Source organism: Leucoraja erinacea, chromosome 2 (genome assembly GCF_028641065.1).
Source record: "Leucoraja erinacea ecotype New England chromosome 2, Leri_hhj_1, whole genome shotgun sequence".
NCBI classification, from domain to species: domain Eukaryota; kingdom Metazoa; phylum Chordata; class Chondrichthyes; order Rajiformes; family Rajidae; genus Leucoraja; species Leucoraja erinaceus.
Window position 1 is genome coordinate 101,003,487 of NC_073378.1, and position 16,611 is coordinate 101,020,097.

At 46.5% G+C, this 16,611-nt stretch overlaps 1 protein-coding gene across 1 annotated transcript in view; it reads left to right on the forward strand.

Moving 5' to 3' along the window:
* LOC129713146 (thrombospondin type-1 domain-containing protein 7A-like) overlaps positions 1 to 16,611 on the forward strand; it is a 354,070-nt gene that overhangs the window by 204,108 nt on the left and 133,351 nt on the right. Inside the window, exon 4 of the mRNA XM_055661980.1 lies at positions 13,085 to 13,266. Within this exon, the coding sequence (XP_055517955.1) occupies positions 13,085 to 13,266 (182 nt within the window). The remainder of the gene's footprint in view (positions 1 to 13,084; positions 13,267 to 16,611) is intronic.

The following is a 16,611-nucleotide window of genomic DNA, read 5'->3' on the forward strand; positions in this document are numbered from 1 at the left end:
ACCTATTAGCAACTTGTTTGAACCATTTGCTACTTGTCTATTCTATGAGAAAATGTTGCAAATTTACAGACAAGTCATGTATGTAAGTGAGATGGGTTAACTGGGCTGGATGGACTTGTGCAAGTTCGATTCTTCAAAACCAGGTCAAGGCCAGAATAATCTATTTAATATACTAGACTAAGTTGGGTCCCAGCATCACATGGGAAGGCTGGTCACCAACGCAATATTCCACCTCTCCACCAATTCCAATATTGCTCGCCAGTGACGGGGCTGTCTGTTGCGCTAGTATGGGTGTTGCGGGCCAAAGGTACTGGTTTCCAGAGGGCTAGTATAGACATTGTGGGCCGATTGGATTCTTGGGCTGGCATCCAACTGTTGCAACAATTTTACAAGCCAAGCCAAGGCAAACAATTGGGCTGCAGCCCCATGCCAACCAAAATTTATTTTGTGAACACAACCTTGTTAAAAAGGCGAGGCAAACAATTGGGCTGCAGCCACCCGACAACCAAAATTCATTTTGTGAACACAAACTTTAAAAAAAGGCGAGGCAAACAATTGGGCTGCAGCCACCCGACAACTAAAATTCATTTTGTGAACACAAACTTGTTAAAAAAAAAAGGCGAGGCAAACAATTGGGCTGCAGCCACCCGACAACCAAAATTCATTTTGTGAACACAAACTATAAAAAAAGGCGAGGCAAACAATTGGGCTGCAGCCACCCGACAACCAAAATTCATTTTGTGAACACTTTTTAAAAAGGCGAGGCAAACAATTGGGCTGCAGCCACTTTAGAGCCACATCGAGGAGGCTCACCGTGAAGTAGACGTGCGTTCAGTGTTATTCGCAGCTCAGAGAGCCGTGACCCTCTTGCTTCCAGGGTCTGCCAGAGACTGAGTGAGGCACTACACTTCCGGGTTTTATAGTCATTCCCCCCTGCCGCCAGCGGGGGCAGCAGAGAGAATGGGGAATTTTTTTTAAACATTAAAATATCTCTGATTTTTCATCGATGGGGAAAAATCTTCTGGTCCCGGAAGGCGGAAGGGGGCTCTGAGCGAGGTAGCCAAAAAATGATGGCCGTTGTTGGCGGCGTTCTCTCGGAAATCGCAGCACAGTGGGCCAAAAGCGGTCGGGATCAGACTTTTAGTAATATAGATGTGACAGCTGATGGGGTAGAAGGTGAGAACAAGGGGGACTATGTCCATGTTACGAATGGGGGGAGAGGGAGCAAGAGCGGAGCTGCGGGATATCGAGAAGACCCTAGTGAGAACCTCATCCATAATGGAAGGAGGGAATCCCCGTTCCCTAAAGAATGAGGACATCTCCGATGACCTGTTATGGAAAACTTCATCCTGGGCGCAATGCGGCGTAGACTAAAGAATTGGGAGTAGGGGATAGAGGAAGCAGGGTGGGAAGAAGTGAAGTCTAGATAGCTATGGGAGTCAGTGGGTTTGTAATAGATATCAGTCAATAGTCTGTCTCCTGTGATGAAATTGTGAGATATAGAAATGGTAGAGAGATATCGGAGATGGAAATTACTCGTGACGTTGATGAAGTCAGTGAGTTCTGCATGGGTGCAGGAGGCATCACCAATGCAGTCGTCAATGTAGCGGAGGTGGAGTTAGGGGATAGGGCCAGTGTATGCCTGGAATAGTAATTGTTCGACGTACCCAACAAAGAGGCAGGCATAAGTGGGGCCCATGTGGATGCCCATAGCTACGCCTTAGATTTGGAGGAAATGGGAGGGAGAAGTTGTGAAGTCCGCCTTAACCTACCAGATCTCATGGTTGCTCATCGCTTTAACTCCCCATCCCATTCCCAATCTGACCTTTCTGGCCTGGGCCTCCTCCATTGTCAAAGTAAATCCCCAGGGCCTGATGGTCTGCATCCCAGGGTACTTAAGGAAGTGGCTCTAGAAATCATGGATGCATAGGTGATAATTTTCCAATGTTCTATATATTCATGATCAGTTTCTGTTGATTGGAGGGTAGCTAATGTTATCCCACCTCTAAGAAAGGGGGGAGAGAGAAAACAGGGAATTATAGACCAGTTAGCCTGACATCGGTGGTGTCATATCCAAATAGCGGCACATTTGGATAGCAGTAACAGGATCAATCCGAGTCAGCATGGATTTACGAAGGGGAAATCATGCTTGACTAATCTTCTGGAATTTTTTGAGGGTGTAACTTCGAAAACGGACATGGGAGAGCCAGTGGATGTAGTGTACCTGGACTTTCAGAAAGCATTTGATAAGGTCCCACATAGGAAATTAGTGGGCAAAATTAGGGCACATGGTAATTGGGGGCAGAGTGCTGACATGGATAGAAAATTGGTTGGCAGACAGGAAGAAAAAGAGTAGGGATTAACAGGTCACCTACAGAATAGCAGGCAGTGACTAGTGGGGTACCACAAGGCTCGGTGCTGGGACCGCAGCTATTTACAATATCCATCAATGATTTAGATGAAGGGTTTCAAAGTAACATCAACAAATTTGCAAATGACACAAAGCTGGGTGGCAGTGTGAACTGTGAGGAGGATGCTATGAGAATGCAGGGTGACAGGTTGGGTGAGTGGGAAGATGCATGGCAGATGCAGTTTAATGTGGATAAATGTGAGATTATCCACTTTGGTAGCAAAAACAGAAGGCAGATTGCTATCTAAATGGTGTCAAGTTGGGAAAAGGGGAAGTACAACGGGATCTGGGCATCCTTGTTCATCAGTCAACGAAAGTAAGCATGTAGGTACAGCAGGCAGTGAAGAAAGCAAATCGCATGTTGGCCTTTATAACAAGAGGAGTTGAGTATAGGAGTAAAAAGGTTCTTCTGCAGTTGTTTAGGGCACTAGTGAGACCACAGCTGGAGTATTGTGTGCAGTTTTGGTCCCTTAATTTGAGGGATTGCTATTGAGGGAGTGCAGCGTAGGTTTACAAGATTAATTCCCGGGATGGAGGGACTGTCATATGCAGAGAGAATGGAGCGGCTGGACTTGTATACTCTGGAGTTTAGAAGAATGAGAGGATATCTTATTGAAACATGTAGGATTATTAAGGGTTTGGACACATGTTCAAGGGCAGAAAACATGTTCCCGGTGTTGGGGGAGTCCAGAAACCACAGTTTAAGAATAAGGGGAAAGCCATTTAGAGCGAATACGAGGAAACACTTTTTCTCACAGAGATTTGTGAGTCTGTGGAATTCTCTGCTTGAGAGGGTGGTGGAGGCCGGTCTCTGGCTACTTTTAAGAGAGAGCTAGATAGGGCTCTTAAAGATAGCGGAGTCAGGGGGTATGGGGAGAAGGCAGGAACGGGGTACTGATTGGGGATGATCAGCACATTGAAAGGCAGTGCTGGATCGAAGGGCCGAATGGCCTACTCCCGCACCTATTGTCTATTGTCTATTGTCAGAGTGAGGCCCAATCGATGAAAAATCAGAGAGATATTAATGTTTTGTTTAAATTCCCCATTCTCTGCTGGCGGCAGGGGTGAAGGACTATAAAACCCGGAGGTGTAGTCCCTCACTCAGTCTCTGCCAGACCCAGGAAGCGAGAGGCTCACGGCTCACTGAGCTGCGAATAAAACTAAACGCACGTCTACTCCACCGTGAGTCCCCTCAATGCGGCTGTAAGGTGGCTGCTGCCCAATTGTTTGCCTTGCCTTTTAAACAAGTTTGTGTTCACAAAATGAATTTTGGTTGTCGAGTGGCTGCTGCCCAATTGTTTGCCTCGCCTTTTTAACAAGTTTGTGTTCACAACCTGAATTTTGGTTGTCGGGTGGCTGTTGCTCAACTGTTTGCCTCGCCTTTTAAAAAGGTTTTTGTTCACAAAATGAATTTTTGTTGTCGGGTGGCTGCTGCCCAATTCTTTGCTTCGCCTTTTTAAAAAGTTTTTGTTCACAAAATGAATTTTGGTTGTTGGGTGGCTGCAGCCAAATTGTTTGCCTTGCCTTGGCTTTTAAAATCGTTGCAACAGTTGGCTGCCAGCTCAAGAATCCATTCGGCCCACAATGTCTATACTAGCCCTCTGGAAACCAGTGCCCGCAACACCCAACTAGCACAACAGAAAGCCCCCCCACCCACTGGCGAGCAATATTGGAATTGGTGGAGAGGTGGAATATTGCGTTGATGACCAGCCGTGTGATGCTGGGACCCAACGAGTCCCACTTAGTATATATATATATATGATTTATGTGTGTTATATAAATAAACCAGCAGGATCAAAACCATACTAATTAATTAGACACCTGAATTAAAGAGCCTGTCAAGGTTCTAATAGTTTGTGTTAAGATATCATTGGGCACAACAGAGGCAAATTTGCACTAGTGATTGTCGCTCATTAATAACATCAGTAACCTCCAGAGAGGTTAAGAATTTGGAAAATTGTCTTGAAAAATGCATAACGACATGAACAAATTGACAAGTGGTCCTTTAAATATCGAGATGAGTCACATTACAGTTTCGTCATTACCGTGGAGTTGAAGGTAACAGTTGACACTTTAATTCTTGAAGCAAGGATCTTTCAAGATATTTTTTGTAAGCATAAGAGGATTTTGTTATGAAGCACATGATTTTCACATAAAAGAGCAAGAAATGATTCAACTGCTGCAACAAAAAAAAACCCAGCTGATGAAATATTTCATTTCGTAAGAGATGATATTCACATTCAAAGGCACTTAACAGCTTTGAGGGCATTTTTGAGGTGACATTTTCATGACTTGTTTCATATAATTGTGACTGAATGTACTATACAAAATTTCAAAATGTATATTTATACTAGACCAAGTGCAGACCCGTTGGGTCTGTTCCCCCAACGTGCGGTTGTGGGGGGGGGAGGTGGCATGCGGCGTCACACACACTAACTATCCCCCCCCCCTGCACTCACGCTAATTACCCCACTTGATTTATATTAATATTATTAATTTGCTCCTTTTACCCCAAAACCACCCTATCTACTGATGCATAGCCCCCAACTTGCAGTCACAGCTAGAGAGGGGGGGGGGGGTAGAGAGTGAGGGCAGAGACACAGAGAGAGAGGCGGGAGGGGAGAGGGGGTGGCGAGGAGGAGAAGAGGCAGGGTGGGTGAGAGGGGAAAGGTGGGGGTGGAGGGGAGGGTGAGAGTGAGGGGGGGGAGGGGGGGGGAAGGGGAGAGGTGAAGAGAGGGGGAGAGGTGAGGGGAGGGGGAGAGGTGGGGAGCAGGGAGGGTGGGGGGAAGGGGGGGTAGGGGGTGTGTGGAGGGGAGGGGGGTTTAGGGGGGGGCGGTCATGGAGGGGATGGAGGGGAGGAGTGGGAGGGAAAAAGAGGGGAGAAAAGAGAGAGGGGGGGAGAGGGAGGGAGGGGGGGGAGGAGGGGGGGGGAAAATTAAGGGGGGAAAGGGAGGGGGGAGTGAGGGGGGGGGTGCTGAGAGGGGGGTGAGGTGAGGGGAGGGAGAGAGGTGGGGAGCAGGGAGGGGGAGGGGGCGTGGAGGGAAGGGGGTTGGGGTGTGTGGAGGGGAGGGGGGTTTAGGGGAGGGACGGTGGGGGGAGGGGATGGAGGGAAGGAGGGGGGTGAAAAGAGGGGAGAGAGAGGGGGCGGAGTGGGAGGGGGGAGGGAGAGAGAGAGAGGAAGGAGGGGAGGGAGAGGAGGGGGGAGAGAAGAGGGAGAGGAGAGGGGGGGGAGAGAGAGAGGGGGGGAGAGGGAGAGGGGGGGGGGAGGAGGGGGGGGGGGGGGGGAGGAGGGGGGGGGGAGGGGGGGGGGGGGGGGGGGGAGGGGGGGGGGGGGGGGGGGGGGGGGAGGAGGGGGGGGGGGAGAGGGGGGGGGGAGAGAGGGGGGGGGGGGAAGGGAGAGGAGAGGGGGGGGGGGGAGGAGAGGAGGGGGGGGGGGGGAGAGGAGGAGGGGGGGGGGAGGATGAGAGGGGGGGGAGAGACAAGCACCCATAACCAGGCTCAAACCCTGTCTCTGGCGCTGTAAGCACTGTAAGGCAGCAATTCCACTGCTGCACCACCATGCCGCCCTAATGTTAATGCAGATTTCCTGTTTCGGTGGCTGGCCTGTTTCCCAATTCAATTCCATTTGAAAAGTCCACATGAGGATTGTGGTGGCATTTGGTTTGCCCTGCCCATTGTTTCCGTATTTTTCCGTTGATGGTCACCTGTTTTAATGTGAAAAATGGCCAAAGAGCAGTTGAAAATCATCCCCTTGGAAGTCATACGACACATGATAATTAAACTATGTCATAGAGTTCAATGTCTGAACATTAGTTTAAGACCATTTTCTATTCCGATTGATCCATTTTTTCAGAAGATCATTGTTAATGATTGTATTAGTTCACATTCACATAAATATTGACTATGTTTGTTCCCCCTCTCGTTTTATAATCATAAGCACGGAAACAGACCCTTCGGCGAGACTTGCCCATGTCAATCATGATGTCCCAGCCACACTGGTCCCACCTGCCCACATTTAGCCCTTATCCCTCTAAACCTTTTCTATACATATACCTGTCCAACTGTCTTTTATATGATGTTATATAATGTTATATTACTTGCCTCAACCGCCACCTCTGGCTGTTCGTTCCATATGCCCATCACCCTCTTTGTGAAAAAGCCTATTATATCTTTCCCCTCGCACCTTAACCAATGTTCTCTCATTCTCTGGGATTAAAACTCTGTCCATTCACCCTATCTATTCCCCTCATGATTTTATACACCTCTACAAGACCTTAGTTTCTTCTGCAAAATGCAGTTAGTCCATATCTATTTATCAGGGCTGTCTGTTTCAGTAAGTTGTATGCTTATGTGCTAATTTATCAAAGACTTTCATACTTTTAGACGTTTGTCTGCTGGCTAGGATATTTACTTCCAGCTAATACATATGCCTGCAACAATATGTAGCTGGTGAAGAGATGAAAGTAAAGTAATTGGAAGAAGAGAGCTTCAAATATTTGATAATTGTGTGTCCTCGTTAACAATGTGGCACAACTAAGTATTTATACAATGGTTGGCTGGAAAATAAGTTTAATTTTATTTAAATATATTACCTGGCTCACTGGTCAGGTAGTGCCAAATGGCTGTTCGGTACTGGAATCATCAGTTAAGTTCAATCCTCATGCATTTTTGTTGCATGTATCTTATTAAATATTTTACCCATCTCCCAATTGAACACCTCATTACCTGCATCCATCTTTCAGTTTGTCCCGCCCCAGCGCTTTTCCCGCTTTCTCTCGCTGTTGAAGTAGGGTCCTGGCCCAAAATGTCACCTTTCCGCTCCCTCCACAGGTACTACCTGGTGGGCTGAGTTACTCCGGCACATTGTGTTTTGCTAGAGATTCCAGCATCTGCAGTTCACTGTGCCTCCATTCAAAGTAGACACCTTGGCTAACTTCCTTTTCTTAGCTTGGACTGCACAGCCAAGCTACCATGTTCTACCCGATTCCCAGGCTGAGATTAACTACCTTCTACACCTACATATCAAACATTAGCATTTCTAAAGCTGACAAGACACAATTAAGTAATAATCTCCCCAGTCAAATTCCTAAAAAAACCCTGACCTTGCAGAATAATATGTTTTCACATTCATTGTTAGCTTCCATCCAAATTACCACTGAATATTTTTATGTCTGTTTACAATGGAGACATGTGGCAGTCTCTGCTTATCGGTTTGAAATGCTTTGCTTGTTGTTGCCTCATAAAATATTTTTCTGCAATGGATATAGAAATTCTGACAGCAATGTCTCCGAAAACATAGATCTAAAATATGGCCCAGCTGCTTCATTAAATTTTTAAGCAAGGAACATCTGAAATCTGACTTTAAAAGCTCTCTCTCCTTTTATATGTATTAACTCTAGGAGTCTAGAATTTCGTTTGAAGTGTTAGGATGCACAGATGCTTTAGAAATGACTTGAAAAATTCCTTTATGTTTTTGTTCTGAAATATTTCAAGAAAAGTTCAGCTCCAAGCAAAAATCACAACAATCTCTGTGAAAATGAAATGTTCCGAATGCTGCTCATTGTTATTCCAAATTTTGATGCAAAGTCCTCAAAAAGATTCAGGGCTGTCTGTTTCAGTAAGTTGTATGCTTATGTGCTAATTTATCAAAGACTTTCATACTTTTAGACGTTTGTCTGCTGGCTAGGATATTTACTTCCAGCTAATACATATGCCTGCAACAATAGGTAACTGGTGAAGAGATGAAAGTAAAGTAATTGGAAGAAGACAGCTTCAAATATTTGATGTATTTATTTAAAATAGTCATAACAAGCCATTGACAAGTGACTACATTACACAGGAAACCAAAGGGAAATTGAGGGAGGCGCGGGAGGGGGGGTGGGACTTCTGCAAATGTGAGCTAAGACAATCTATTAGAACAGAAAATAGCAATAAAGTGCTGCAAAGCATGCTTGAATATTTATTTTATACAATCTGCACTCTTATATCTCTAATTGTGCGTCCTCGTTAACAATGTGGCACAACTAAGTATTTATACAATGGTTGGCTGGAAAATAAGTTTAATTTCCTTTCAATCTTAGTTATTGTGCTGATGGAATTCCTCAGTTTGGTACTACAGCGGCAGAGTGTTCTCATTGAAATATTTAACAATGTAACTGGAAACAAGAAATTATGTGCCTTCTGCTCTAGACGTAGCAGTTCAATGCCAGAATGAAGCCCATCAACATCATGTTTCCTACATTACAGCATTAAGGGCCTGTCCCACTTAGGCGACTTTTTAAGTAAGTAAGTAAGTAAGTAAGTAAGTAAGTAAGTAAGTAAGTAAGTAAGTAAGTAAGTAAGTAAGTAAGTAAGTAAGTAAGTAAGTAAGTAAGTAAGTAAGTAAGTAAGTAAGTAAGTAAGTTAGTTAGTTAGTTAGTTAGTTAGTTAGTTAGTTAGTTAGTTAGTTAGTTAGCTAGTTAGTTAGTTAGTTAGTTAGTTAGTTTGTTGGCCAAGTATTCACATACAAGGAATTTGCCTTGTTGCTCCGCCCACAAGTAACAACATGACATACAGTGACAGTTACGAATGACTCAGAAAACACTAAACATTAATAATAATAAAACATTAATGATAAAACTCCAGTGATCAAGCATGTGAACCAACAAAATACCAGATCAAAGGGAGGCTACAGATTTTTGGCTGTTGAGTAGAGCAACTACTCGTGGATAAAAACTGTTTTTATGTCTGGCTGTGGCAGCTTTGACAATCTGGAGTCGCCTTCCAGAGGGAAGTGATTCAAAGAGTTTGTGGCCAGGGTGAGAGGGGTCAGAGATGATTTTGCCCGCTCGCTTCCTGGCCCTTGCAGTGTACAGTTCATCAATGGAGGGAAGGTTGCAGCCAATAACCTTCTCTGCTGATTGGACGATTCGCTGCAGCCTCTGGATGTCATGCTTGGTGGCTGAGCCAAACCAGACCATGATGGAGAAGGTGAGAACAGACTCTATGATGGCCGTGTAGAATTGGACCATCATTGCCTGTGGCAGATTGTGCTTCCTCAGCTGCCGTAGGAAGTACATCCTCTGTTGTGCCTTTTTGATTGTGGAGTCGATGATAGCCCCCCACTTAAGGTCCTTGGAGATGATGGTTCCCAGGAACTTTAAAGACTCCACAGATGTGACTGTGGTGTTGTTGATGGTGAGTGGGGTGAGGGGAGGGGGAACTCTCCTAAAGTCTACAATCAATTCCACTGTCTTAAGAGCATTAAGATCTAGGTTGTTGCAATGGCACCAGGACACCAGCTGTGACACTTCCTGTCTGTAGGCAGATTCCTCCCCATCCTGGATCAGTCCAATCAGGGTTGTGTCATCCGCAAACTTGAGAAGCTTGACAGAGGTGTCTGTGGAGGTGCAGTCGTTGGTGTAGAGAGAGTAGAGGAGAGGGGAGAGTACGCAGCCTTGCGGTGCTCCTATGCTGAGCGTTTGCGGGTCTGAGATGTGCTTTCCCAGCCTCACATGCTGATTCCTGTCTGTCAAGAAGCTGGTGAACCACCGTCAGAGGGGTTCAGGCACAGTCAACTCGGAAAGTTTGGATTGTAGTAGCTCTAGCACAATGGTGTTGAATGCAGAGCTAACATCAACAAACAGGATCCTCGCATAGGTCCCCTGGCGGTCTAGGTGCTGTAGGATGAAGTGCAGGCCCAGATTGACTGCATCATCCACAAATCTATTGGCCCGATATGAAAACTGCAGAGGATCCAGCAGGGGGATCGTGGTATTTTTCAGCTTGGCCAGCACAAGCCTTTCGAGTGTCTTCATGACTATAGAGGTCAGTGCAACAGGCCTGTAGTCATTAAGCCAAGTAATCCTTGCCTTTTTGGGTACAGGGACAATAGTGGAGACTTTGAAGCAGGCAGGGTCAGTACATGTTTGCAGGGACTGGTTAAACATGTCTGTATAGACTGGTGCCAACTGTTTGGCACAGAGCTTAAGAGTAGAGGGGGAAACATTGTCAGGTCCTGTAGATTTCCGGCTTTTTTGTCTTCTGAAAAGCCTCTACGCCTCCTCTATTTTTGTAGTTGATATTGGATAAGTGATGTTGTGCAGCACAGATGGTGTGGGTGATTGGGTGTGAAGTGGTGATCGGAGGGGGGTGGGTGTAGAAGGGCCCAGTCTTTGCAGACTGAGGTCTGGCTGTGAATGGGTGTGGGTGGGAAATGGTCCAGTCTTTTTGTACTGGAGCCTTGCCTTCAGTAGGTGTGAAGTGGTGAATGGGAAGGAGAGGGTGCAGGGTCCATTCTTTGTAGACTGGGGTCTGGCTGTGTTGGTTGGGGAGGCGGTACCAGGGTTATGTTTCTGATTTTCAAACCTGCAGTAAAACTCATTCAGGTCGTTGGTCAGCTGACGATTGTCCAGAGCCGGGGGCTTTCCTCTTGTAGCTGGTAATTTCTTGCAAGCCCTTCCAAACTGAAGAAGAGTCACTAGCTGAGAACTTGCTCCTGAACCTCTCAGAGTACCTTTCCTTGGCAGCTCTGATACCTGTTCTCAGCTTGTACTTGGCCTGTCTGTAGAGGTCTGCATCCCTGCTCCTGTACTGTCGGAGCTGTTTGAGTTCTACACTGTGCTAGCCGTCTTAACCTTCCTGTTCATCGCGGTGTGTGTCTGTATCACCCTGGCTTTGCACCATGTGAATTTCAGACAGCGCTCCCCCGTTTTCCCTGGCCCCCGCCTTTGCAATATGTGTGTGTGTGTGTGTGTGTGTGTGTGTGTGTGGTGTGTGTGTGTGTGTGTGTGTGTGTGTGTGTGTGTGTGTGTGTGTGTGTGTGTGTGTGTGTGTGTGTGTGTGTGTGTGTGTGTGTGTGTGTGTGTGTGTGTGTGTGTGTGTGTGTGTGTGTGTGTGTGTGTGTGTGTGTGTGTGTGTGTGTGTGTGTGTGTGTGTGTGTGTGTGTGTGTGTGTGTGTGTGTGTGTGTGTGTGTGTGTTCCACTCTGACACTCGCCGTTCCAGTTCCCGGTTTTTCAGCAAGTGCCGCGAGCTTGACAGTCGCCGGCAGTCTGATGAAAAATCGCCCAAGTGGACAGGCCCTTTAGGGCTTCATTGGCTGTGAAATACTATGGGACATCCTGAGCTATAATTGCAAGTCTTATTTCTTTTTTAACAGAGATCAGTCCAAAATCCTCTTTTAACTAACACTGTTGGGGGTTGATGCTGGCACATGTAGCTGGGTCCTGAACTTCCTGTCGCAGCGGCAGCAGACAGTCAGGGTGGGCAGTAGGACATCAAAAACGATAGCCGTGAGCACTGGCTCACCCCAAGGCTGTGTCCTAAGCCCCCTTCTGTTTAGTCTGCTGACACACGACTGTACTGCCAGACTCAATAACAACTTCATCAGCAAGTTCGCTGATGACACAACAGTAGTGGGTCTCATCAGTGACAACGATGAATCGGCGTACAGGATGGAGGTGGAGCTGCTCACAGGTTGGTGCAAATCCCACAACCTCATTCTTAACGTGGGAAAAACTAAGGAGATGGGTGGTTGACTTCAGGAGGGCGGGGAAACAACACCATACACCTCTGCACATCGACGGAGCTGATGTGTAAACGGTCAGAAGCATGAAGTTCCTAGGACTACACCTGTCTGATGACCTGACGTCCACGGCCAACACCACAGCTCTGGTAAAGCGAGCCCAGCAGCGACTTCACCCCCTCCGAACCCTACGGAAAGCAGGCCTCCCCACCCCACACCTACGGACTTTTTACAGGGGGACTGTTGAGAGCACACTGACATACGGCATCACTTCCTGGTTCGGGAGCTGCAAGGCGTACGAACGTCACCAACTGGACAGGATAGTGAAGACCGCAAGCAGGATTATTGGTGCTCCACTCCCCTTCCTGCTGGACATATACAAGAAGAGATGCATCAACAGAGCCATCTCCATCATCAAAGACCCTTACCACCCATCGCATGACTTTTTCACCATCCTCCCATCTGGGAAGAGGTACAGGAGCATCAGCTGCAAAACCAGCAGGATGCTCCTCAGCTTCTTCCCACAGGCTATAAGACTGTTAAATGAACTTTCCCCCCTGCCAAGTATCGCGCACAAACACCCCGCTGCCAGTCGGAACGGCTGTTGAATGTTATTGAATGTTATTAGAGGGTTAAATTGTTCATGACATGTATTTTAACTTTAATTGCTATTTATTTTGTAACGAAAACTGAATGGACACTGGTCGAGAAACGTTTTTTTGTTTCCTCTGAGTATGCGAATACTCAGGAAATGACAATAAAGATTTACAATTACAATTACAATTACAATTACTTGCAATTGCAATGCCATTTATGTACTCTGATGTGCACTATCAAATACCTCCATTGTATATAGGGGACATGATTTGGATTGCATGCTTTATAATGAAGAATCCATTATCACTTAAGAGCATCAGAAGTCCAGTAAAACAAAAGCAGTCATGTCAGTAGCAGTCCTCCAGAAGCATTTCTTTTAAAAAATTGCTCTCTTGTTTTCAATTCCTGTTTGAGATTTGGTTGTCGTTAATTTATCGCCCTTGAATGGTCACCCTTGAGGCATTGTCGGCAAACTTTCTTGAACCACTGCAGTCCGTGTGGAATTGTGAAGTGATTCTTCATGAAATGAAATTGTTTTATATTTGCTCAATTGTTCATGAACTGCTTGCTGCAGGTATTTGTGGAGGACAACAGAATGGAGCGAATGTCGTGTTGACTCACTTCTCAACCAGCAAGATAGAAGACGTGGAAATCAAACGGCGCTCTGCGGTGGGGGAATTCAAACCCGAGAATTTTACTGTGTGCAAGCTAATGAAAACCTCTTATCTTATGTGAACACTCTGAAGGAAAAGGAAGGTAATGGCCCATGTTTGATCTACAATGTGACCCATCATATTTATCCCCTGCAGGCAAGATTTAAATGTCAGTTCGGTTCATTGCAGTATCCTATTTCCACTGAGCCATTACACTTAACCCCACTTCATTTTCCCAAACAATGTTAATTATATCAATTACATTAACTATTTGATATTTTTCCCTCAGTTTTGTGAATTAATAATAATCAAATCCAAGTGTAATATAATCACAGGCACATGTTACAGCCATTCGGAAAACAAATATTCGCCCTCCTTGAATTCACAAATCTCTACCCAAACATTTGAGATATAAAATGAAAATTGCTCTCAAGGAATTTAGTGAAAAAAGGTGAAAAAAGTAAATAATTAAACAAAATGTTTTCTTTTAAACTCTTGTTTCTTGACGTGGCTTCACATCAGGCAAAATTAAGATACAGAATGTTTTCTAGAACACTCCCTCCACTCACTCACTCCCCCTCTCCCCCCCCTCCCACCCTCCCCACCCTCCCCCCTCCCCCCCCTCCCTCCTCCCTCTCCCTCTCCCTCTCGATCTCTCCCTCCCTCCCCCTCTCCCTCCCCCTCTCCCTCTCCCTCTCCCTCTCCCTCTCCCTCTCCCTCTCCCTCTCCCATAAGTTTGCTGATGATACAAAAGTTAGTGGTTTTGCAGATAGTAAAGATGGGTGTGAACGATTGCAGCAGGATCTGGATCGATTGGCCAGGTGGGCTGAGGAATGGTTGATGGAATTGAATACAGAGAAGTGGGAGGTGTTGCATTTTGGGACCTACACAGTAAATGGTAGGCCTCTGGGTAGTGTTGTAGCACAGAGGGATCTAGGAGTACAGGTGCATGGTTCCTTGTACGTCAAGTCGCAGGTATATAAGGTGGTTGGATTATTCAGCGTATGATCAACCTGTGTCAATAAATCCTGGACCATGGTAACATATATGCTTAACCATGCACACTATAGATTGATGCAAGCATGTTTTCTGTGAAGGACCGAAAATTACCATGACATGGCCATAGCATGGGTCGTTATTGCTATTGGCACAGAAACACTCTCGCTTCCCACATAATTTATCCATAACAAAATATACAGGTTGCATGGGAATTTCTAAAGGCATTTTATGGTAATAGCTGTTAAAACTGACTATACCCATCTGACAGGTTAAATGTTACACTAACTGACAAGAGATGGCCAAAGGACATAACTGCAGCAAATGTTATTTTGCTAATGTGTTTAAAGGTGTCAAAACGCCACATTACCGGACATTCAGATTAGATGTATGTGTTGTGAACAGCAATGAAGACATCCAGTTTGTACGCACCAGATTTAAAAAAAAATTATTGATGAACACCGTTTCCATCATTCCCACTTCAGAATTAACGTTAAAATTTCAATTGAAATATCTCCTGACCAAATTTGTGATGTATACGACCGACTGTAGAAGTAATACCTGGATAAATCCAACGTATAGTTGTGAATGTTGCTCATTAAATAACTACAGTACTGCTACTCCATATTAAGAGCATTGATTTGCCCTTAAAATGAATTCTGTAATAACGTGTCAACGGTAGCAGACAATTGAACTGCGGTTTTAATGTTTGACATGTTCACAATTTAATTAATCCATCTTTATGGACTAAAACAAATAATAACATTGGGAATTAATACACATTTGATTGCATTCCGTTATCAAACATAGTCAATGTTCGCTCTGAAGACATTTCCAGCACAATAGGGTCAGGGAGGGGGGGAGGTGTGAATCAGTAGCGGCGTGGATAGGGGGGGGGGGGGGGGGGGGGGGGGGGGGGGGGGGGGGGGTGTTGAGAAGGCAATCGGTGCGGAATGGATGGATTGAGGCAGATGAATTAGTACGTGTTGGTTGGAGTATGTAAATTTGTGATGGGAGAGCACGGGGGATGTCAGTGGTGTTGAATGGGGGGATCAGTACGTGATGGATGGGAGGGGGGGGTCAGTACAAGATGAATGGGGGTAGATAAAAATGCTGGAGAAACTCATCGGGTGAAGCAGCATCTATGGAGCGAAGGAAATAGGCACCATTTCGGGTCGAGACCCTTCTTCAGACTGTTCCCTCATTCTTCTTGAATGGGGGGATCAGTACAGTGTGGATCGGACGGTCTGTGCAGGATGAATGGGTGAGATCGGTACAGGATGAATGGGGGGAACAGTATAAGATGAAGGGGGGATCAGTACAGGATGAATGAGGGAATCAGTACTGGATGAATGGGTGGATCAGTACAGGATGAATGAGGGGATCAGTACAGGATGAATGAGGGGGATCAGTGCAGGATGAATGGGAGAATCAGTAATGGATGAATGGGGGGATCACTACGATGGATGGAGGGGGGGGGGGGGGGGGTGTTGGTGCAGGATAAATGGAGTGTGGGTCAGTACAGGATGAATGGGGGATCAGTACAGGATGGATGGGGAATCAGTACAGGATGGATGGGAACGGGGGGTAAGTATAGGATGAATTGGGAGGACCAGTGTAGGATGGATGGGGGGGGTAGCAGGAGAATCAATGCGAGGTGGATAGGGAGATCAGCGCAGGATGAATAGATTGTGGGGAGGGGGGGCGGGTAGATTGGGAGGGGAGCTCAGGGGATGTCAGTGGGGACTGAATAGAGGCAGGATCAGTGAATAGAGATCTGAATAGAGATCAGTGCGGGATGGAGAGGAGGGGTCTCAGGATAAGGGGGGTGGAGGGGGGTATACGATAGAGAGAGAGAGAGAGAGAGAGGGGGGGGGCGAGGTGGGGAGGAAGGAAGGTCAGCGCTCCTCGGACAACATCGCCCCGCTGCCTTGGCCATCCCTGTTCACCGCCAAGTGCCACCGCCAAAGGGGAAGCGGTTGGGATCTCGTCACCACCGCCTCCCCTCCTCCGCCAGCCAACAGCAAGGTGGAGGGCCGAGCGGTGCAGCTCAAAGATCCTATAGCTATAGGATCGTTGGTGCAGCTGCTTCAGACAACGGAAGGAGGCCTCTCCCTCTCTCCCTCCTCCCGGCCTCGGCGTGAGAGAGGGTTTGTTTTGAAAGCGGTTATCGCCATTAGCGGATTTGCAAGCAACAGCCGCTATCAGGATGGGCAGGGTGCGGGAGGAGGTGGTAGTGGAGCCGCTGTCGCGGCCGCTGCTGCTGCTGTGCGGGGTACGACATTCGCTCCGACCCTTCGTCACCCTGCACCTAGTATCTTTGTCCTGCACTACAGCTGTCGCCAACACGAAACGTTCAGAGATGCTGCCTGACCCATTGAGTTACTCCAGTTTTTTGTGTCTATCTTCAGTATAAACCAGTATCTGCAGTTTCTTCTTCTCCTTCTCCTTC